Source organism: Jatropha curcas, chromosome 8 (assembly GCF_041381405.1).
Source record: "Jatropha curcas cultivar XTBG-Jc1 chromosome 8, XTBG_Jcur_1.0, whole genome shotgun sequence".
Classification (NCBI taxonomy): Eukaryota; Viridiplantae; Streptophyta; class Magnoliopsida; order Malpighiales; family Euphorbiaceae; genus Jatropha; species Jatropha curcas.
This window is the reverse complement of record NC_143158.1, coordinates 3,126,120-3,148,206: the sequence shown is the minus strand read 5'-3', so window position 1 is coordinate 3,148,206 and position 22,087 is coordinate 3,126,120. Positions and strand designations below refer to the sequence as shown.

Below are 22,087 nucleotides of genomic sequence, written 5' to 3'. Positions count from 1 at the left end.
TTGGCCTTTGGCGTGGACAATTGCTGACCCCAATCCTCTCCTTTTTCTTTTAAAAAAAAAAAAAAAAAACCTCAACTATTTTTTTACATTATCATTTTTTTTGTAAGAATCTATTAAATGGAGGGTTTTTAGAATTAAATAATTAATAATGGATATTTGTATGGACCAAATCAACTTGAAATTTTGTAATAACTGAAAAATTTTTAACATTTGTTGATAGAAATAACAGATATGTACTAATACCTAAAGATTATTTAAATTACATATTATTAATAGAAATTTATAAAATAATATTTATTGCTAAAAAGAATTATATTTTATATATTACTTAAAAATTTTTTGATTATTTTGATTACTTTGATTACCATTTTTAAAATAACAGAATAAATAATCTTAAATTGAATTTTTTTAACATATTAAAAATTAAAAATAAACAGAAAAACTATTTTTTAAACCAAAATAACGGATATTTTTTTTTATTTTATTTGAAGAAGCTAAAACTTAGAATTATCTCATTTCGTGCTAAGAAAAATAATATATATAAAACAAGAACTCATGGTAAAATAATGTGAAATTTTAAATGTTAACAAAATTTTAGCAACTAATGAACCCATTTAGCAATTACGAGAATCCATTTTCGGCCCAGCAGAGTGGTCATTCATGTATGGACCTGAGTCTATTGGGCACAAGTCGTCCTACCATTTTCCATACATCTAGGGACTAATCTGCAATTTAATTTTGTCAATTTTGTACCGGTGAAAATAGTAGGCCAATGGCAACAAGTGCGCTCTAAGCAGATTCTTAAAACCCTATAACCCCTAAAAACCATTCCAATCAATCTCCTCTCAGTTCTTTCGATATACGATTTTGGGGTTCTAATATCTGATCTTTCTTGTCGTGTTATCGTGTTCTAATACAAGAAAATGGAGGGAGTGCAGAAATTTTTCCGTCATGTTGCAAAAGAGTCGAAATCAGGGACTTCTTTTCCTTCCCCGAATGACAGTTCGTACAATTTCGGAGGAGTTACCGATGCTTTATCTTCTTCTGATCAATCTCGTGTTATTCTCTACAGGCCTCCCAGGTATTTCCACTTGTTGTTGAAGTTTTCATTTTTACTATTAAATTCAAAACCCTTGTTGTAAATTATTGATTTTTTTTTTATTTGGTCGTGGCCATTGAGTTTCAGATAATTATTGAATTGTTATGTACTTCAGTTTTGTAACTTGAGCTCCATGAGATAGTCTAATTCAGAGTACTGAAATAATTTATTTATGGGGTACTAATGTTTAACTGCAATTGAATTGTTAGTTGAAACATCATTCATGAGTTCTTTATAGCTAATTTTTCCAATGGCAGAAATATGGTCTCACTGTGGACTTGCTCAAAAGTGTCTATAATTTTCTTTGTTGCTGGAGTCTTTGTTGGTTACACGTTGAAAAGTCGTGTTAAGAGATGGGCTTCCAAGCTTCTCAAGAGATTGAAGGATGATTGATTTCAGGCATACTCTGTTTCTCATGTGACTAGAAGAGGTGATGCTGTTTTGAAGAAATCCCTATCTAACGGTATTCCAAAATTGTTAGATTTATATTGTTTGTATTTCATGATAATGATGATTCTTGGAATAGAAACTTTATAGTTCTATCACTGGCAGGTGATTCCTGTTAATTTTTGCTAACATTTATAAATAGATGAATTCCAATTCAATTCTAAATATATATGCGTCTCTATGCGAAACTCTTTTCTGTATCTTGTGATTGTATTTCTGTATTTCTGTTTCCTATGTTCTGCACTTTATGCATTTCAAATCAGGAAAAAATCAACTAGTGCTGTGCGTTGTCAAGGTAATTAGAACATAGAAAATTTTTTGTCAACGACTGAAATTCTTTTTTTGTTTACTCAAATCCCATAATTTTTGGTTTGGGTTGCTGCATGAATGGTGTATAAACAGCATTTACATCTAACTGTGCTACAAACATAAGGTGTGTATATTTGTATACTTTTCCCTCAATTATTTAATAATTACAAAATAATAACAGTTGATTTGATATTTCTTAATATCATTTCCCTCTTGATTCAGAAATATTCCTTGTGGAACTCGAACCGCGTGGATGTCTTGTGACTTAGTTCTTGAGATAGTTTCTTCAGCTCCTTTGCCAACACTGGCATTCCACAGTAAAACACCCCTGCAATTTTCAAAAGCCTTTATTTTGTCAAAACATGTCTTTTTCACCCAGAGATTGTTACATCATGTTTATTTTCATTTGATTTATTTACCTACTGTGGCAAATGGATGCTTTGCTGCTATTTTAGTGAACACCTCTTTCCAATTAGGCCTTGCAAAGTGTGTTCTTAACTGCAAGAAAGAAAATTTAAATAGAAGATCATTAGGAAAAGTTAAATCTCTCTTTCGTTAATTCCGAAATGTTCTCAATATTCTTCACTAGAGATCATACTCGAGTGCCAGAAAGGATGTCGACCCCATGTTTGGCATGGTTGAGAGCTTGAACCATGGTAATCAAAGTTGATCTTGCATCACCTTCTTCATAAACGCTTGTAAGGTAGTTATGTAACTCTATTTGACCCTGATACGTAGTTTACAAAGCAAAAAAGAAGAAAAAAAGTCACTCCCCACTTGTGGCTGTATATGTTGTACGACAATAATTAAGAGCAGAGATTGAAAGATTTTGATGTTTTACCTTATGATCCATTTCTGCAACTTCATTCATTACTCCTTTAAACCATTCAAATGACCCAGGTTCTCTTGTAACCCAGTAGAAATAAGCACTTGTAGTCCTCTGCGTTCTCATTTTGCTACTCGAATTCATACTTGAAGATGTATAACTGTTTGAGCTTTCATCTGATCTACTAGTTTCAGTGTTTGAATCCTACACCATTAACATATGCCAAAGAAGGGGGAAAAAAGAAAGAGAGAGAGCGAGAGAAGAAGAAAAGGAAGAAAGAAAAATCAGTCAGCTCTGGCGAAAGTTAAACTTGGAACTTTCATTTTAAAGCATGAATTTTTACCGTTTGATAATCTGCTGCTCTGGTATTATTTAAAAGATCTCTAAGTATGCTTATGAAGGGTGTAGCTCCAATTCCTAGTCCCACAAGTAGCAAGACGTCATAATTTTGGTAGTCTTGGGCTGGAGCTCCATATGGACCATCAACATATAGTTTCGGTTGGCTGCATCAGTGTTCATTCTGACTTAATACATATAGTTGTGATTTTTAATCTTAAAGAGTAGAGTTTGTTGGTATGTAATTACCCTCTCTGAACGGCTCCAGGTTGACCATATATGGCTCGATCAATAACAGCTGATGAATCATTTACCTCAGTGAAAACTCTCTTCAATTCTTGCGTCCAGTCTCCTACTATCCGAATGTGAACACTGAGGCAATCATCTCCCGGAGCTGATGTTATAGAAAATGGGTGCCTGTATGGTTTAAAGGTTATTTGTGTGCTTAATAGCTTCAAGTATTTATGTCCAGAGTTCGTTAAATATTGAGGTCAAAATTGCCTTTCCAAAAAAGCATATTTTATATGTCAAAAATAATAATAATAATAATTTGGAATTGCTGTTTGGTTTTTGGAAGCTTTCACAGCTAGATTCTGTAAAAGTCATTCTAAAAACAAATTTTAATGATTTTTAATCGGTATTTTTTAGTATATATTTTTCTCTTCTCAAAAGCTGCAACGATGTCTATAGACTCCGAAGCTAAGAGAGAGGAGAGCCCTTGCGCAGAGAAGCTGAATTTTGTTCAGAATAAGCTCACCATTCAAAAGGAGAAATTGCTGGACATTGCAGAAATATATACTGCCCACTCTTGTACTTAAACCCCTGTGGCTTGGACATCGTTAAGCTGAAGACGTTTCCTGGAAGAACAGATACCTGTGGAGATCAAGTGACGCATTAGATTTTCATTCTTGCGAGATAAATACACCATCAAACATGGAACAATATGAACCAAGGAACGTAAATACCATCAATATTTTTACTGAATAATGTCCCGATCTACATGTTCGGACACTCCGTTCAGCTACATAGAGTAACAAGGGAGCACTGATGTATAGCCATGTCTGAAACATTAAAAATGCACTCAATTTTAATTCTTCTAATTAAATTCTTGTGCCAAACCCATAATACATTATGCAATCCAAGTTCTTACTGTTTTCTGATTCCACTTGTGGACTAAGAATAAGAAGGTTCCATGGACAAGCAGCAAAACATAGACGACGCCAAAAAGATGATGAGAGTACCAGAATGCATTGAAACCTGTCAATCTGTTGAAGAGTGCAGGTAATTTTACCACATTCCTCCTGAATTGGCTTGTTGCTAGTGTGAATGCTATGGTCATTAGAACCACCATAGAAATCCCAGTAACACCTTCAACACCAATCAGCAAGTCTCCATACGTAGGCTGCTTATTATTGAAATCAGAGGCTAGCAATGCAAATTTATTGGGAGAAGAGTTTATCAAACGTGGAAAGTCACACAACAAATGGTTTCCTGCATGAAGTATGACTCCAACGGCTATTGCACATGCAATTATCTGCAAAAATCAGACAAAAACATGTTAATTACTTAATTTGGACCTTTCCATTTAGAAATATTATGCATTTCTCATCAAAATAAGAATTGAAGCCATAAACTATGGAATTGAGTTGGGATTCTTCATATACCTTGTGGAAATTAATATTGTCATCAAAGGGAATAAAGGACCTTGCTTTAGTGGACCGAAGCCAAGTAAGGGTATTTCGACAAACGGGTAAAAGAATAAGGGCCATATTGAGCTTAAGAGTTTCTGCAGCACCCTTGGCAGTACATAAGCAAAAGCCCATCACCTGAAATGCATCTCTATTCCTATATTGGAGAAATTTCCAGACGAATAGGCAAGCCATTGTTATCATCCACAGCATTAAAATCGAACTTCTCTGCCAGTTCTCAAGAATTAGGCACCTCAATGAAAAGCTCAGCCTACGCACCACTGTCTGGGGTCTGAATGAACTTAAATTCTGACTCCACCCTACACTTGTTGTGCTTAGTGGTCTGCTGTAGTTCATGTATGTGTCTCTTTGTAGAAGTAGTGTTTCTAACTGCCACAACTGGAAAAAAAAAAAACGACAGGATAAAATTGGCAAGCAATCAATCTGTTTTTGGTATAAAATAGGCTAACCAAAACCTTTAGAAAAAAAAAAAAGGAATGGAAGTTACATTCATAACCTCCAACTGAAATTAGAGGGGTTTTATTTTTTATTTACCTCAATATATCCAAAATTTTCCGGATCTAATTCCTCCATTATTAATGACGCATATTCTTCAGCTTGTTCCTTGAGCTTTGACAGGTTATTTGCAGAAGCACTGAGCATTATAAGCTGCAATTATTATAAATAAAAGATAATGATAAATAAATTAATAATAATGAAATTAGTATACTTATACAGTTATACTAGGTAGCAACTTGTAAATAATTTAATTAATTATTACTATAATCTTATGCTAAAAGGAAAGGCCAGTGCTACGATATCCCTATTCCTTTTTACTCCTCATACTTGCAGGGACCATGATATTATTAGAGTTTTACAGAATATAATTATTAAATACATCCCATCTAAAAAAACAATGTTCTTTGATAAAAGAAAGCTGTTTCCAAATTACTAAATTAGAATTACCTCCTGCACTTCTTCCCTTGTTATTCTTCCATCTTCATTGCTATCAACCCTGAAAAAAGCACGAGAAAGGTTCTTTAAAAGCTTGAAATTGCTAGAAAAATTGTATTGCTTCAATAATCTGCTAAATGGTGGTGGAAAATAAGTTTCTGGTTTTCCAGTGGAACTAATAACCAAATCATCACCCGGGCTAATTCAAGTGGGCCAAAAGCCCAAAATTCTTTAGTTGTCTCGTCAGCAGCACCTGATAATTATTAACGACACAACTAAAAACAACAGAATTTGTTCGCGGTTTTGTAAAACGTTAATGGTTTGACCAATTTCGAACTATCAGATTCGAACATTAAGAAAAAAAAAAAAAAGACTGGAAGACCCACATGTCAAAGAAAATCTGAAGGCGCGCGTCAAAGCTCTGGTCTGTAATCTGTAACCAGAAATCCTGAAGCTCATCTTTAGTTATCTTCGATATTCTTCGTCTTCTCCTCCTCGCTAAAGCATCAAATATACAAACAGCAAACTCCTTTGAATCGACCATTCCTGCAGTATCCACATCAAAACAAAGAAAAAAAAAAAGAAGAAGTCAAATATAAAATAATAAGGAACTTGATACTTTTATTTTGAAAATAAATCACCAAAAATGAAAAATAAAAATCTTGTTTCCGGTTTACCTATGCATTCACCGAAATCTTCTCTAGCAAGCAATCCGTCTTTGGCAAGCGAGTTAAACCGCGACTCAACTCGTTTCCACAGCTCGCTTGTGTCAGATGATCCTGCAGTCTTACTAATAAACCTCAGTCCTTTAAGTGCTCTCTGAGCTCCCGATCTCGTCCGTTGGAGTTTCGCGTTGATTTTCCTTGCATCTCTCGCCGAAATCGTTCTGTCATCAATCTCTGATGAAGTCGTCTTCGATGATCTCGACCTCAACCACCCAAACTTCCGGCGAATTCTCGACGACGCAGATAAACTCCTTTCTAAAATACCCGCCGCGTTGGCATGAACTCCGCCACCAGGATCCGACGTGGTTGAGGTAGGATTCGGTTTAACACTACAAACAAAAATGGAGTCATTGTCAAGCTCAAGCGTGACCTCAACTAACTCTTGCTCGTTGTTTCTTCTCAGGTCGTTGAGGAAAATCGGCAACATTACTCCGCCAAGTTCACAGTCGCTGGCAGCTCCAGAGTCAAGCTCATCCGGGAAGTCCAATGTACGGCTGTAATTCGAAAGCCTGGAGCTGCTTCCACCAAAAGATGACGACGACTTCATTATCTTTTCCGGTCAGTTCTTAATTATCTTCCTTCCTCTTAATTCCTGCTTGGCTAGCTGTAGAAGTTATTCACAGTTTGACACAATAGATGGAGCCTTTGGCTTGGCACTCTTGAACAATGGAATTGCTTAGTAAACTAGTATAGAAAACAAGACAAACACCTCCCAACGGACTTCTTCACACGAATTCAACGCTTTTGCCTAGTCGTGCAGAGAGAGAGAGAGAGGAGGTGCTAGAGGGAGGTGAAGTGGTAGTTGAGATTTTGCTAGATTAAGTACCTGCATTATTTTCAGTTTTTGAACAATACCATGAATTAGTCCATTGAAATTAGAAAATATTTATATTAATGGTATTTCCAAACTTTACAAAACTAATCATTTGTATTTAGTCTCATCTAAATAAAAAAGAAAAAAAAAAACAAAAAAAATTTGTATTTGAGGATTAGTTTTTCACTTACGCCTTTTAACGTGATTAGCTTAATTACAAGAAGGAGAGATGGCAACTGGTTTCGTCAACAGAAGCTACGGCATGGATTGTGCCACGTAATGCGAAAATCTAGGAGAAATTTGTTTTTTGAAATAATTAGAAGGAAACGAATGATTGACAACTATAAGCATATAAGAAAGTAGAAAAATCACATATATAACATGAGGTCAAAAAGTGTAAGGTATGTGATGGGACTTGTAAATGATACGGTGGCTATATCTAATTTTAACTTATTATGGTTCGAGTCCAGCTTGTGGTTCGATTTTGGACTCCTATAACCTGTAAAATTTTTTGGGTCTTGGAAAGCAATTTAGCATTGTTCTGATAATAGGGCTGGAAGGAAAGGCCACGTAACAAAAATTGACTGTAGGAGTGAGAGAAGAAGGAAAGTTGAACTTTGTTTCTGTAATGCAAGCAATTATATATATATATATATATATATATATAGATGAGTTGAGCAAGACTGAGATTGGAATTTAATAAGTTTTTATCAACGTCCTATAAGTTGTAACTTTATGTGTACGTAGTTTAAACTTTTAGATTACTGATGAAATATGAGATTAACCAAATCTTAAGGTATGGTAGCTCCGATGTACAACAAAGAAAAGAAACCTAGATATGAATTAACTTAGGCTAATAAAAAGCTGGTTTCCATATGAAGCATGTTCCGAAATTCAGTTACATCTGTTTAAATATTTGCCAACTCCCACTTTGAAGATTCCTAACTCCAGAATGGCTTCAGCTGGTAGGAATAGGATAGGGTTAGTGCCGAGTCCAGGGGCTGAAAGTATTTAGAGCCATATTTCTTCTTGTCAAAAACTACACAGCTGTACATTTAACTGGAAGACCACTAAACAATATTATTTATATATATATATACTTACAGTCATGTCTCCCATTCTTGCCGCCCTTACCTAAAATTTTCATTCTGCAATCGCTTGACTATTTTTAAAGACTTAATTAATTGTGTTCTTGGTCCAGAAGCATAGAAGCTCTGTAGCAGGTACAAGGAAAAATAAAATAAAATAATAAAAATAAATAAAAACACAGAAGCAACAGTTGTACTTAAGCACGCCTCTATAATCTAATCATCCGGTATATGAAGATGAATTATTCTCCCAATAATCTAGATATTCTTGTTTTTTCAAAACAATAAAAAAGAGGTAGATGTTCTTATAAATGGATATTGAAATAAGATTATTCGCAAATCTCAAATATATTTAAATCTTGATCATAGCATCTCTGTCTAAATACCTATAATATTTATTTTTGCTAAACTCTCTTGACTTCTTTTATAGAGAATAATTTTGGATTAATTAGATGTGCTTAAGTATTAATTAGAATTAGTTAGAGGATTGAATTGATCAAACTAGCTAGAAATATGATATTCCATCATCTATTAAAAAAAATGCATACAAGATGTTCTGTAAATTTATTGAAATTAATTTTCTATTATTTCTTAATAACAGTTTTTCTAATTTTTTTTATGTTATTATTATTGCACTTGCACACGAATCAGAGTATATATAAGATTGAAAATAAAATTTACAATAATATACCTAATATCATTTGTAATTTAATACGACATACAAACATACCTCCTTCGATTTTATGATTTAAATGATTTGCCCAATAGCCAATTCATTTGCTAGCATCATTTTTATCTCACTCTCTTGCCTCCATGCACGTGTGAATTTTCATATCGTTAAGAGTCGAAAATAAAATGAAAAGACACAGCAAAAATTTGGTCAGCAGTCACCACCGGATTTAATTAGGGGTGAAGTAAAATTAAGTAATTATTAATTCACCATGAACATGTATGCAGTACATTTTGCATGGAAGTACACATACTTTTTTTTTTTTTTTTTTTTCCTTGGTTAATTTCTTCTAGAAGGTCTAATAGCTTGCACTTGCAGTACACCTCAGCCATCCCTCTTTCTCTACCTGTACTGCCATTTCATTACTTGAAAGCTATGCGTCATATTACTGTAATTTACTTATTTCAATCTTTAATTTTGAAATTTCTTGTTAGAATTTAATAATATTTATCGAACCATTCTTCCCTTAACAAGAATCTAATTTATTTAATATAAATGATAATTAATAGATCGTTCAAATTAAATTCAAGAACATTCAACATAAAATATGGACGACAGTCGTTACAGTCCCATCAGACGTAGAAACAATTGCCTAAATAAGAGTGAATTAAGAAATATGAATTTATAGTCAAATTAAAACTTAAAAATAATTACTAATTTATTTTTACGTCGATAATTATTGGGATTTACTAATTCAAATGCCAAATGTCATGGATGGATTGATACTTGAATTGAAGGTTGAACATGTTTCTTTTGTTAAGTTCATTAGTTTTGAAATATTTGGTGTATACAAAATAAACTTGCATGATCTTTCTCACGTTATAAAACAATATATACTAATTTAATCTAAAACTAAAATCTTATTACTTGCCTTTTCCTCACCGTCGTTGCCTTCCTGTTCCTTCTTTCCTTAATCCTTTTTTTTTTTTTTTCCCTTCAATGCGATAGAAAAGTGCACTTTCTGGGTGGTAAAGTGTAATTGATTGGTTTTAGTTAATTAATCTAAAATAAATCATGCAATAGTAAGATAGAAAGTGCAATTATTTAAGTTTAAATGCAGTTAAAAGTCATTTTCAATTCAAATAATTGGAATTAAAATTATAATAAGAGGGGTTTTACCCTTTAACACGGCAGCAAACTTCTGAAATTAAAGAAATTGAAAAGTAATCACTTTTACTATAGCATTAGATAGCTCAGTTTGATTATTTGCTTTGCAATAACTTCTTTTCTCATCAACAATGACCTTTTTAGCTTACTGATTCCCTTTTTCTTTTTTTAAGAAAAAATTTAATTTCACTGCTAAGAATTTTTTAAATCAGTCAACACACTTACACAGAAAAAAAAAAATTTCAGAATTTTGAATTATCATTATAGGGAGAATTTTACCTAAATATATCACTCGATCTAAATGTGAAATCATGTGAAAAAAATAAAAATTTTTATGTACATGTAAATTTAAACTATTCATAATATTAATCTTAAAATGTTGTACTAATTATAATTTAATCCATAGAAATATGAACATCTCTTAGAAATTTTATATTTTCAGGCATATATATAAATGAAAACCATTAATTTTCTTTTTGAAATTATTAAATTTGAAACTGTATTTTCAGGTAATTAAACCAAAGAAAAGTTTAATTTTTTAATCCGGACAGCAGTCAAATTAAGGACTCAACAATAAATAAATAACGCTGAACAATTTTATCTTAATTAGGTTTAGATGATAATAGAAGACTGGCCTTTTTGACTGTAGCTTTCTATTATTAAATCCCAAGTGGCTAATGAAGTCAATGATTTTTTTTTTTTCTGTCTAATTATTGCTATTTGCTACTGTAGAAATATATAATTAGTACATAAGTAATTCCTCTAATTAAGAAAAAAAAAAGAAAGAAAAAGAAAAAATGGGAGTGACTGTGATAGATTAACGTTTGTGGAAGTAAGATAATGCGGAATCTCCATGAGACCATGAATCATGCAGATCATTGATTATAATTTTTTTTCTCTTAAAAAATTAAAATAAGGTAAAATAAAATAGACACTCTTTATTTGGACCAAGGCACTTATATTTTATACTTGTGTATTATTCAGTAGTTGAGATGTTAGTGTCGCTATCTTCTACTAAGATTAATTACTTTATATTTATACATACATTGAATTTCACATATTTTTAATATATATATATATATATATATGTTTAAAATGCTCGAGTCTAAATAACCTCCTTATCTACTCAACATATATATTATATCTTTTGGACATCAATTTAAGGTGGTTTTATAGATTTTATCATATATTTCTTAAGCTGTTGTGTTTTAATTCTTAAATTTCATCTTGTTTCGTAAGATATATTTTTGTAGTTCTATAAGGAGTGGAATTTCACTATTCCTGGTGTTATTTGTAACACTTTGTTGATGGATTTGATTCAATATTGTGTTATTTTCGATTAAAAAAATTATTTTGAAATTTGTAATGTATATATTTGAGAAGATGAAACACACATTTGAAATTCATCATTTATAAGCTTTTAAATTTTTTATAAATTTCATTGAAATTTAAATTTATAGATATTTGACTGTTCTAAACAATAAATTATTCAAATTCAAACTCAAGTTTCAAGTCCATGAATTCAAACACAACATATATATTGATTTTGTATTTATGGATATATGGTTAAAAAAAACTACTCGATTTATGCATCTACCTAAATCTATTTATCTAATATATAATTTTGTGATATTAATTTACACTTTTTGTTTTAAAATATAAGTCGTTTAAGGTTTTTATATGTGAAATAAGGAAGCGATTAATTTTCCTAAATTATCAAAAAACCAATGATAATTTGGTCTTTTTATCTTAAAATTTATAGTAACTTTTGAAGGTAATTAGTGTATCTGATATAAATAATAGTAACATTAAAAAAAAATATCATTGAATTATTTCTTAAAATACTCAAAATGATTTATATCTTAGGACAAAATAATCACTAAAAAATGACTTATATTTTGAGACAGATGGAATATTATGTTTTCATTTATGATTTTTTTAACAGTAATCGAATTCATTATTTTCTTCTCGTATTCATGTGAATTTTAATCATAATTTCATTATTTTTTTAATTTTTTGGGTGTGTGTATGTCTAATTAATAATTATTTTTTGCATTTGTGTTGAGAGATGGAGAAGCTAAACCTTTATTCTTAGCAGCCTCTATAGACTTTTTGCTACTTACCACTATTATTAATATGACCTAAAATCAAAGGGAATGACATGCAGCAAGTACAATTAGTGTTGAACAATTAATGTTTATTTCTGTATATAGAGCAATAATTAGAATAAAAATTAATTTCTTATTACAATTGTCTTCTTTATTTATTGTGTAGAAATTTTTATAATTCCAATTTATTTTCTTATAATTTATAAAACCATACTTTATCTATAAAATATTTAGATTATTTTTTATTATTTGGTCAAGGGTGTTGAGTATCACAATTCTTGGTTTGTTTTCTTTTTATTCGTTTGGTATTTTGGTAGGTAGCTCCCTCCAAACGCAGCCGAGTCATGATGTGATGTAAGATAGATTAGACCACTTGAGTCATTATATTAATTTTGACCACAGCTTGCTCTAGCGTAAGTGTGGTTGTCATTATTAATTAATGCAATCTTGGTTTTACAAAAATAGATAATAGTTTCAACAAGGATATTGTGATACCTTCATTCGATTATTCTTTCAGTATCTTCCTTGTAATTTAGTGATTAATCATCTTTATTTTCAGAAATTTCAATATATATTCTAAACAAACATCTAATTTAAAAAAAAAAAAAAGAAAGAAATTGGGATGGTACAAGTTAAAATTAGTGATTATATTGAAATATAAAGAAATAGTGAGGTAATTATTGCTGATCCAATGGTTTGCCATTGAAGCTACCAACTTTGGCTTTCACCGTCATCCGACTGGAAGCCACAGCCGACTGATTGTTGTCGTTTTTTCAAAAATGAGACATAGTTACCAAGTTCTAGACTTCTTCTATTCTTCTAGATTGAGAGGCAAACCCCAACTAACTCACTTTAATTAATTATGGCTTTGGTTATTTAGAGTTAACACTTCAAACCAAAACCCTACCTTCTTCTTTACCAACTTCCAATATGGTTCAAGTCCATAATAATTTACGACTATTGGATGTGACAAAATCACAAATATTTTATTATAATGATTAAAAAAAAGATTTATTAATTTTTCATTATTTTATTACGATATTATCAAATCTATTCTTCATTGGATTAATTTCATATTATCCAATATAGTACAAAAACATATAATGTATCTTGAAATTGGAAGATTCATCAACATCTGTTCTTCTTTTTTAATTATAAATTTTGAATTTTAATTAGATAAAATCAAGTGTCTAATAATAATAATAATAATAATAAATTTCTTCAGCATTACTGATTTTGAATTGAATTCAAGTTAAAAATTAAATTATATAAAAAAAAAAGAAGTTCATTGTACAATCGTACTTCTCATTCAAAAAGAAGAAGAAAATGCCAAAGTTTTGTACTTCCCCATTGCACCGAAGTTGTACCTAGTATTAAACAGGGCATGGTTACTTAAGAAACAATTTGAGCACATTCGGGTAGAACCACAAAAACAAAGCATCAGAATGGCGTTTCAAGTGATTTGAAAATGAAAATGACACAATTGTGCACAAAAGTCCATGAACAAAAGCTTCAAAATCAAGTAAATTACACTGGCAGAGTCCTGTCCTCCATTAGTTTCTATGCTTAAAAGTTCAATTTTGCCAGAAAAACAATCAATCAACTTTATACTAGTCATGCCCATTTTGAATGATTATAATAAAAAAAAATATAGTAACATATTTCTAATAAATTATTAAATTTCTAATTAATGTATTAACCAAATCCCTTGTTTCATAGGATGAATCTCATCTCAAAAGGTTAACTCTTTGGACATTGGCAGCACAGAACCCAAAACTTTCAATAGATGATGAGCGAAAAAATATAGAATTAGGTGTAGCATGCAAAAAGGATTGACAATTAGGTTTTGAATGGTCAACCTTTAATTTAAACGCAGGCAAAGGCAAAGCACTGTAAATCCTGCATAATGCTTTATGCATGAAAGGAAATAATAGGTAAAACCCAAGTAATGTAATGCATAAAGCATTCTCTTTTGACATTATAGAGGACTCAACAGTCTCAATCCCTTCATCCTCATTTATATGATGCAAGTATAGAATTAGTTCCATGAAAGAAAACTGTGGTGACTGTATCCTTACCCTCAGCATAAACTTCCTAGCGCTCCACCATGTCTAGTGTGGTTTTGGAACATAACCGTCAACTGCAAAATTTCTTGTGGCAGCAGGAATAGCTAATCGGATTCCATCTAGTTCAGGCTTTGCAATGACCTGACAACCCAAGCGAGAACTGCAAAATCCAAAATACAAAATAAATCTAAATTCAACACAAAAGCAAATTCTTGTTCTGTATTTATGCTCAAGGAACTCACGTTTCTGTGAGCCCAAAGGCCAAATCCAACATGTCATTCTCCTCGTCTTTTGGTTCTTCTAATTTGTTGTAGTGTTCTACATCCTACGATAAGATTCAATAGTTAGTCCAACCACTTAGGCACAATATCATGGAATTAAGTTATGACATAAAACTGGACTTTCAATTACATACCATGACAATCACATGACATGTTGAACAGGCAAGTGAACCTTCACAGGCTCCTGAATAACATTAACATTATAAAATTGAACTACATATAAATTGAAGATATAGCAATTTACAAATCTATTTACTGCTTCAGTAATTGAAGAGAGAAAAAGAATGAGCAGGAAAATATCACTTTTGAAAGATGGAGAAACTGGTCTGCTCTAAGACTATAATAGCCATCATCCACCCTTTACAGGGAAAAGCAAATAAATGAATAGCCAAACTGTCATTACTAGAATTCGGTAAAAGCATTGCTAGTTTGCCACCCAGTAACACTCACTTAACGTTAACAAATTATAATCAACTCCGAGGTGGACAATACTAGCCTAAAAATGCAACATAATCCTTGCCTTCTAGTTCTATATCATTTTCATGAGCAGCTTCCAACATTGACATTCCAACTGGAACCTTGATGTGCTTTTCCTCTCCATCCTTGTTCACGAATGTTACAGATATCCTGCAAACATCATCTAAATGAGAAAAAATAACAGCAATACCTACTTTCAGATCTACAATAGATACGTAAGTGCCATGGTACATTTTACCAAGAATAAAGGCATACTCTATTCTTCAATTGCAAACCAATGCAGCTCATTAAGTATATGTTTACATCCTAATTGTTAATTAAGAGGTGCAGAACATGGATATGAACACTGAATGACGGAACAGGCTATGAAAAAACAATCAATTAATTGCCAAATATTCTAAAGAACAAACAGCAACAATATAGACATATTAGCTGCAGCTACTTCTGCACACAACGACTATTTTGAAAGTCTCAATGCCAGAAACTGTAATAGAATATGCAAAACCTTAATTCTCTACTTAATTAGCTTATCCAGGATTTTAAAACTAAATTAAGGCATAATTACAAACTTAATCACTTTGATATATATATATATGATCTACGTAGGATAACCATAAATCACAATGAATTATAATTATGTACATCTTTTGTAAGTGAAAATGAATTGTATACAATATAAATGTTAACAAAAAGTACTAATATCCATTCACTGCATAATACCATGAAATTCAATAGAAACTTCAGTTTAGATTACAAGTAAAATGTAGTTTAAGACAGATAGAAGTTAGTTGTTCACAAGCAAGCTAGGTATTCAAAATGGAAGATGATGCAAAATTGTTATTGATATATATATATTTTTTTTTGGCAAGCCTGAATGACCTCGAGGAATGACTGATCTTATTGAATATCCTATCTCATTGAGAGACAGAAAGAGCAAATTTTCAATTCTTTGGTGAAACCAGGAGAATTTTTAAAAATTACTGAGCATGGGCTTCTAGATTCCCCAAATTTACTTAAGACGGTGTCTAGAAAAGAAAAAGTCAGAGGTTATTCTGTTCCAACAGTATGTCATTTCCATCCGAAAAAAAAAAATAGAAACTATAAACTAATGCATTCACCATTGCCACAATCTTGGGAATAACCTATTTCAATGACTATTAACCAAAGAAAATACTAATCATGGTATTCTAGGTCTGATCAAATATATAATTTTATACATTATGCTTTTCTAAGATGGTGTCAATATTTACTTTTCTTCAGACAAATAGAAAGGAAATAATATTCATCATAACTTCGGCACTTTTTTTTTGAAATAAAAATTCAAAAGAGCTTACATTTCCTTTTGTTCACTTCCACCGATCCTTTCACTACCAGAATCTGTAGTAGAAAACAGACGATGCTTCTGAAATATGGTACCTAGGAACGCCTTAGTTGCTGAATGTAATTCAAACTGTTCCAAAACTAAGAACCAATGAATATCTCGAGACAAGAATAATGGGGTAAATAGAATTTCATTTCAAATAAAATACATATTGCTCAAACAAATAATAATAGAAATGATAAATCTCATACCAATAAAACCTTTAATTATTAATCACCAGGTCTACCATGACATGTGAAATTCCAATAAGTTGATCAGTATTCCCAACACTAATATGATTCCCAGTTTATTTACATGCCGTTTCTTGCCTCAGGTTATGAAATGGTGGGGCAAGATGTAAATAGTTACGGTTCAAATTTGATCAAGGAAGTACATACAGGCCTGAAGTTACAGTATGTCTATGCTCTATAGCATCTACAGTAACAAAAATTTATACATTAAACACCCCCCCCCCCCAACAAAAAAAAAAAAAAAAAAAAAGACAACCTTTTTCACATATCTTCAGTACCTGAGGCCGCCAGTATTGAGTGTAAGGTGTTTGTACAAATGCGGTTCTGCTGAAGGATTTATACATGCCTGTTTAAAAAAGAAGCAATTTGTGCAATGGAGTAAACAAAATTCAAATCAATATATGCAATTATCAAATTTTCATATTCAGTTTCTTTTATTTAATTTGGTTCTGAATGTGAGGAAAAAGAAGGAAAAAAAAAAGAATCCTATCCTACTTAGCACATACAGCTTCCAGATCATAAACCCAGATAAGGAATTAAAACTTACCTTTTGCGAGCTGTTTAACCATTCCAACTCCAAGTCTAGAGACCAACATAATTCTTCGTCCTCAATAACAGAAAAGAAGAACACAAAAGGACTTTTAGTAAATGCATATTATTATTAAATTTTGAAAAAAGAAGCATAAGAAATTCCCCCATAAAAAAAAAAATCCCAACTTCGAAAAAATTGTGGGTAAAAAAAAAAAATGAGAAGGAGAAATTACAATTCAATTGCGACAAAATAGCTCAGTAAGAAACTTTTTTATTACTATAAAAGCGAAAGGTGAGAAACAAAATATTAGATCAACCATTCAATTAAATTTTGGCCTGCGAGGTTCTGGGGAGGTTTCTGCATATGAAGCGCGTAGAAGCTTCCACTTTGAAGAAGAACCAGAAAACTTGAAGGAAAAAACAAAACGAAACCTTCTAAACAACTGGATAGATTATGGAGATGCGGGGTATCGAACCCCGTACCTCTCGCATGCAAAGCGAGCGCTCTACCGTTTGAGCTACATCCCCAAGTGATCATCATCTTCAAAACTATAAATATAGATGATTAACATTCGACTATGATGGATAGCGGAATCAAAAGATATATAGATAAAATGATCCTGCTCTTTGTTGTTTAATTGGATAGAAAAAGATACTTTCTTTAATCTTTTTCACCATTATTGACCTTATTGTTTTTTTTTTTATCTCTAACACATCGGGGAGTTAAATGGGTTTAGATGTTCTCTCTTCTCTTTCACAAATTACACACCTATCGAGTTTCCTAATTACATTACTCAATCTCAATTAAATTAAACTATTCGTATTAAAATTAAAATATTTATAATTTTTTTGTAATTTATTTTGATGATTTTAAATTTCAGTCTTTTAAATTCATATTTTTAATTAATGTTAAATTAAAGTTTTTAAAAATTAAAAAAAAAATAATAATTACAATAACAAACAAAGAAAGCAACTACCGAATAGTTGAGTTGAGCTACTAGTCAATCTCTTTATTGAGACCGCCACCACCCAAGTTTGCTTCATCCGTTGGCACCTTCCTTTTCTTAAGATGGACTCCATGCTTATTTTTCAGTACGCTCAAATCTCCCTTTCTCTTTTCTTTCGGCGTCACCTTTTGCCAAGGAGGGACCGACGGACAACTTCCAATCATCAAACTTTTATTCCAGAAATATTTCATTGACAGCCAAAAAAACCCCAATCAATCTAATATTAAATTTCGGAACCAATTTGGTTCAATTTCTATGCACAATTCAATTTGATTTTGATTTAGTTTATTTTTAAATCAAACCCATAACTAAATCAAACGAATCCTAAAATCGTTAGTTGGCGACAGTTTTATGTAACAGGGTTTGTTTACAAAAAAGGAATAAAACAGGAAACACGAGAAATATTTCACAGCTGAAAAATGAAAAGAAAAGGAAAGGAAAAATCTTAAAAATGCAACAACACAATTAAAGAAACCTACGAGCAGAGATGGGCTGGGCCTACAAAAAATCATAAAATGATCACGTGGACCCCAACCAAAAAAAGTACATCCATCTACCCCATATATCATGAAGCAAACAAAAGCTAACTGTCGCCACCACCATCTATTATGGTCATAACTGACGCGTATTACGTTTTGAGCTAATCCATCGCATCGCTTCAATCACAATTACAAATAGCCTTTCATTTTTTTTCAGATCTCTCTGTTATTTAATTATCCATCTAATTAAATATACTTGTTACCGCTAAATCTCTATTTTTGTTAAGAACAATTTCCATTATTCCTTTGCATTGTAAAACCGTTACCTTGTAGATTGTTTTTATGACTGATAACTGATTCGCCGAAACCGGCGGTGCAGCCGCGAACCCTTGCCTGCAAATTTTCATTCAGGTTATTTAACAAACAGCTTTTGGTCATTGGATTTTGATAGAAACAAAAAGAATTTTTTGTTCTTTTTTATGATCCTTTTTTCTCTTTCTCGCAAAATAGAGCTCGCGCGCTCTGTTCTCTCCCTTGCCTCTCCCCATTCTTCTTAAGCTCCCATGGCGTTTCTCCTTAGGCTTCTCACTAGCTGATTCCGCGTTTCCTTCTCACGCCGTTCAGGTACTCATCCAATACACATGACATAAATTACTTGTTCTAATATTTGTGATTTGGTTGATTTATTATTGTTCTTTTTTTATTTAAATCAGCTTGGTGGATTTAAAGTGATTGTGTTATGGTATTTTGCTTCTGTTAATGAAGGATCTGTTACGATAATTGAAATTTGACGTCTCCAATTTTTTTTCTTTCTTAAGCTGAAAGCTTTGCAGCTGATTAGCCGAAGCTTCAAATTGATGGTATTTCGATAAATTTTCTTTTATCGTCTTCTAAAATTATTTAGTTTGAACAATTTTGGAAAAATAAATGTGAAACTCGATAAATAAAAGATCTATTTGTAACAAAGGTTGGATTTTTAATTGTAAAGTTTTAGTCTTCGCAGAAAATTTCATGCTGAAGCGAAAAGGGAAAATGAAAATTTTGATCTGGAACGTAAACAAGCCCAGGAACAATTTTGTTTTTTATGGGTTATAAGTATGATAATAGTTCGTTCTCTAACATGCATTTCCTAGTAGATCTACTACAATATTGTTGGAGTTCTCAATTTTTATTATATGATAATTTTGTGTTGTTTCTATAACGATATGTGTCATAAATAAAATTTCTAACCAACATAATTCTCGCTGTTTATGATATCAAGAATCAACTCATCTTGGGATGAGCAAATCACCAACAAACTGTGGTTTTTCTAACTGCTTTGATATTGGAGGTAACAAAGTTGCCTCTGAGTTTCTTTAAGATTGTTATTTACTCTCTTTTGATTCACAAACGAAAATCTGATGCAAAAGTTACATTGTATGTCTTTCGATGGCCTAGCTAATTTGTAAATTTTATATCTTCAATTAAGAAATTAAGTGGTTTGGTGTTTTTTAACTTTGCCTTCTGGACTATATCATAAAACATTAGTAATTGTTGAAACTTCAGTTCTATAGCATTTGGATCATAGTGTGTGAGAGAGTTGAAAGAATACCGTAACTAGCTCATGACTGCTTATCTTCGTTGTTTCCATTTTTTTTCTCTTTTATGCATGGGGATGTAGTGGAAGAGGAACTGATGAGACTTGCATGTCTGGAATCAGAAACCCTGAATTCGATTCTGGGATATTTTTCGCTGTTGCGGTAAATATTTAGCAAATGGATGACCATGGTGGCAGCAAGGCGACAGGAATTCGACAGATTGCTAAGCTGAAGGAAATTATCCAAAAGTGGCAATCTGTAACAATTGGCTCAAAGCCAACTGGCCCTGAGGGTAGCAATACACATGGGGGCATTTCAGCAGAAATTAATAGGAGGCTAACGAGCGTTAAGAGTTGTGATTCGGATGAGGAAGGCTGCCAAAGCCCTGGACCGCCACCTGATGTCCCCAGAGGGTATTTGGCGGTTTATGTTGGGCCAGAGCAACGGAGGTTTATCATCCCCACTAGCTACCTTAGCCATTCTCTGTTCAAGGTTTTGCTAGCAAAGGTTGAAGAGGAGTTTGGGTTTGATCATAGCGGCGGGCTCACAATCCCATGCGAGATTGAGACCTTTAAGTTTCTCCTGAAATGCATGGAGCACCATCCAAAGGATCACCAGGACAACAACTCAAGTAACTTCTCTTTCTTTTTTCTCATTATTTGTTATTCCTGCAATGCTGAATCTGGAGGAGAATGACTACTAATAACATTTTTATGATTCTCCAATTTAATTATTTCAAGAATTGGGTTTTTTTAAGCCAGAACCTTTTTTTTTTTTTTTTTTTTTGTTATTTCTGCGAATATTGTTCAAGCTTGTTTGGTGATTTTGCAGCTGAAGAATTCATTAAAAATTGAAGAATAATTGTGCTGGTTTCTGTAGTGATCGACATTTTAGGGCTCATTACAGATGTTAAGCATGGTCTCCTTGTATGCAGATATATTTTTCTTTTCCTTTTTATTTTTCATTGACCAACAATAGGAAACTTTAGTTAGGTTTGCACATAAGTGCATTGGATCTGTGGCTAGGAGGTTAAATTTTAACCTCTATTCTTTTTTTTTTATTATTATTATTTTGTTGGGATGTGGCCTACATCTGATGTTTTTTATTGAGTATAAAACAGATGTACTGTTCAGCAAAACTGTTCAAAAAACTTACATCAACTGATGTCTTGTTATGTTTTCAAAAGTTGTGAGCTTTCAGTGGAATCTGTCAAACGCTTATATTTAGACTCTCTCTCTCTCTCTCTCTCTCTCTCTCTCTCTCTATATATATATATATATATATATATGTTATGTATATTTACAACTCAATGGGGTGTATCATGTGATGGTGAGGTGTGTTTTGCTACTAGTAAAAAAAAATGTTTGGACTTTATGCCTTGAACGTGACATAATTAATTGATAATCTTTTGACTGCCTTAATGATTTTGATGTCTGATTATACATGATACTATTACTAGGGCATGTGAGGTGAAGCAAGATTTCTTTTATTTTATCTTTGTCCAACAATCTCATGGTTGAGTTGTCTGGAATATGTTAGGAACAATACACCCTCTTCCTAATTAACCCTAATTTTTATTTATGTTTCATAAGAGCTCTCTCTCTCTCTCTCTATATATATATATATATATAATGCACAAGATATATTTCATGGTATGGCATTGCAATCCTATAAAGGTAAACAACACCTTCATTTGCAAATTATTATTTTTGTAAACAAATTACAAAATTTCGGCCTATGGATCTAGCCATTGATCAAACTAATAAAGACAAAGATTTTTTAATAATTATTTTCACTTTTATCTTTTTTTAGTAAATAGTTAGAAAT

General features: G+C 32.0%; 4 protein-coding genes and 1 non-coding gene across 12 annotated transcripts; 2 read left to right on the top strand and 3 right to left on the bottom strand.

Annotated features, from left to right (window-relative positions):
• Positions 1–738: 738 nt before the first annotated feature.
• LOC105638013 (uncharacterized) lies at positions 739–1,746 on the top strand. Its single transcript, XM_012221716.4, has 2 exons — positions 739–1,081; positions 1,357–1,746. Exons 1-2 carry the CDS (start codon positions 924–926, stop codon positions 1,490–1,492), a joined length of 294 nt encoding a protein of 97 aa, XP_012077106.1. The 5' UTR covers positions 739–923; the 3' UTR covers positions 1,493–1,746.
• A 99-nt stretch (positions 1,747–1,845) lies between these two features.
• Positions 1,846–7,223, bottom strand: LOC105638012 (Riboflavin synthase-like superfamily protein). Of its 2 annotated transcripts, none has more exons than XM_020680992.3 (14): positions 6,337–7,223; positions 6,046–6,205; positions 5,672–5,720; positions 5,261–5,374; positions 4,682–5,104; positions 4,168–4,551; positions 3,983–4,078; positions 3,775–3,890; positions 3,267–3,434; positions 3,025–3,184; positions 2,697–2,885; positions 2,454–2,582; positions 2,279–2,353; positions 1,846–2,183 (listed from the first exon to the last, which is right to left on the bottom strand). In XM_020680992.3, exons 1-14 carry the CDS (start codon positions 6,929–6,931, stop codon positions 2,142–2,144), a joined length of 2,700 nt encoding a protein of 899 aa, XP_020536651.1. In that variant the 5' UTR covers positions 6,932–7,223; the 3' UTR covers positions 1,846–2,141. The 2 variants fall into 2 exon arrangements, with proteins under 2 accessions (XP_020536651.1, XP_020536650.1); XM_020680991.3 differs by having other exon boundaries at positions 2,275–2,353; positions 6,337–7,222.
• A 6,254-nt stretch (positions 7,224–13,477) lies between these two features.
• On the bottom strand, positions 13,478–17,695 carry LOC105638010 (uncharacterized). Of its 3 annotated transcripts, XM_037637060.2 has the most exons (9): positions 17,515–17,694; positions 17,214–17,273; positions 16,945–17,012; positions 16,390–16,505; positions 15,099–15,205; positions 14,713–14,762; positions 14,540–14,622; positions 14,310–14,457; positions 13,478–13,598 (listed from the first exon to the last, which is right to left on the bottom strand). In XM_037637060.2, exons 2-8 carry the CDS (start codon positions 17,260–17,262, stop codon positions 14,343–14,345), a joined length of 588 nt encoding a protein of 195 aa, XP_037492988.1. In that variant the 5' UTR covers positions 17,263–17,273; positions 17,515–17,694; the 3' UTR covers positions 13,478–13,598; positions 14,310–14,342. The 3 variants fall into 3 exon arrangements, with proteins under 3 accessions (XP_037492988.1, XP_012077104.1, XP_020536333.1); XM_012221714.4 differs by lacking the exon at positions 13,478–13,598 and having other exon boundaries at positions 14,009–14,457; positions 17,431–17,695; XM_020680674.3 differs by lacking the exon at positions 13,478–13,598 and having other exon boundaries at positions 14,009–14,457.
• On the bottom strand, positions 17,653–17,725 carry TRNAA-UGC (transfer RNA alanine (anticodon UGC)). Its single transcript has one exon. It is a non-coding gene; the product is annotated as a tRNA-Ala (tRNA).
• A 1,071-nt stretch (positions 17,726–18,796) lies between these two features.
• LOC105638009 (SAUR-like auxin-responsive protein family) lies at positions 18,797–21,486 on the top strand. Of its 5 annotated transcripts, XM_089724719.1 has the most exons (4): positions 18,797–19,094; positions 19,194–19,307; positions 19,502–19,543; positions 20,344–21,071. In XM_089724719.1, the coding sequence occupies exon 4, from the start codon at positions 20,438–20,440 to the stop codon at positions 20,954–20,956; it is 519 nt and encodes a 172-aa protein (XP_089580845.1). In that variant the 5' UTR covers positions 18,797–19,094; positions 19,194–19,307; positions 19,502–19,543; positions 20,344–20,437; the 3' UTR covers positions 20,957–21,071. The 5 variants fall into 5 exon arrangements, with proteins under 5 accessions (XP_089580845.1, XP_037493167.2, XP_020536315.3 ...); XM_037637239.2 differs by lacking the exon at positions 19,502–19,543 and having other exon boundaries at positions 20,383–21,071; XM_020680656.3 differs by having other exon boundaries at positions 18,797–19,307; positions 20,383–21,071.
• The last annotated feature ends 601 nt before the right edge of the window (positions 21,487–22,087 follow it).

Bases quoted from the DNA above. Each gene is read 5' to 3' on its own strand.
- LOC105638013 (XM_012221716.4), top strand. From the start codon at position 924: ATGGAGGGAGTGCAGAAATTTTTCCGTCATGTTGCAAAAGAGTCGAAA. The intron at 1,082-1,356 runs GTATTTCCACTT...TTCCAATGGCAG, and splicing joins ATTCTCTACAGGCCTCCCAG to AAATATGGTCTCACTGTGGA.
- LOC105638012 (XM_020680991.3), bottom strand. From the start codon at position 6,931: ATGAAGTCGTCGTCATCTTTTGGTGGAAGCAGCTCCAGGCTTTCGAAT. The intron at 6,206-6,336 runs GTAAACCGGAAA...TGGATACTGCAG, and splicing joins AGATTTCGGTGAATGCATAG to GAATGGTCGATTCAAAGGAG. The intron at 4,552-4,681 runs GTATATGAAGAA...TGATTTTTGCAG, and splicing joins ACAATATTAATTTCCACAAG to ATAATTGCATGTGCAATAGC.
- LOC105638010 (XM_012221714.4), bottom strand. From the start codon at position 17,262: ATGTTGGTCTCTAGACTTGGAGTTGGAATGGTTAAACAGCTCGCAAAA. The intron at 16,506-16,944 runs GTACTGAAGATA...GTTTTGGAACAG, and splicing joins CTCAATACTGGCGGCCTCAG to TTTGAATTACATTCAGCAAC. The intron at 14,458-14,539 runs GTGAGTTCCTTG...TGGATTTTGCAG, and splicing joins GCCTTTGGGCTCACAGAAAC to TTCTCGCTTGGGTTGTCAGG.
- LOC105638009 (XM_037637239.2), top strand. From the start codon at position 20,438: ATGGATGACCATGGTGGCAGCAAGGCGACAGGAATTCGACAGATTGCT.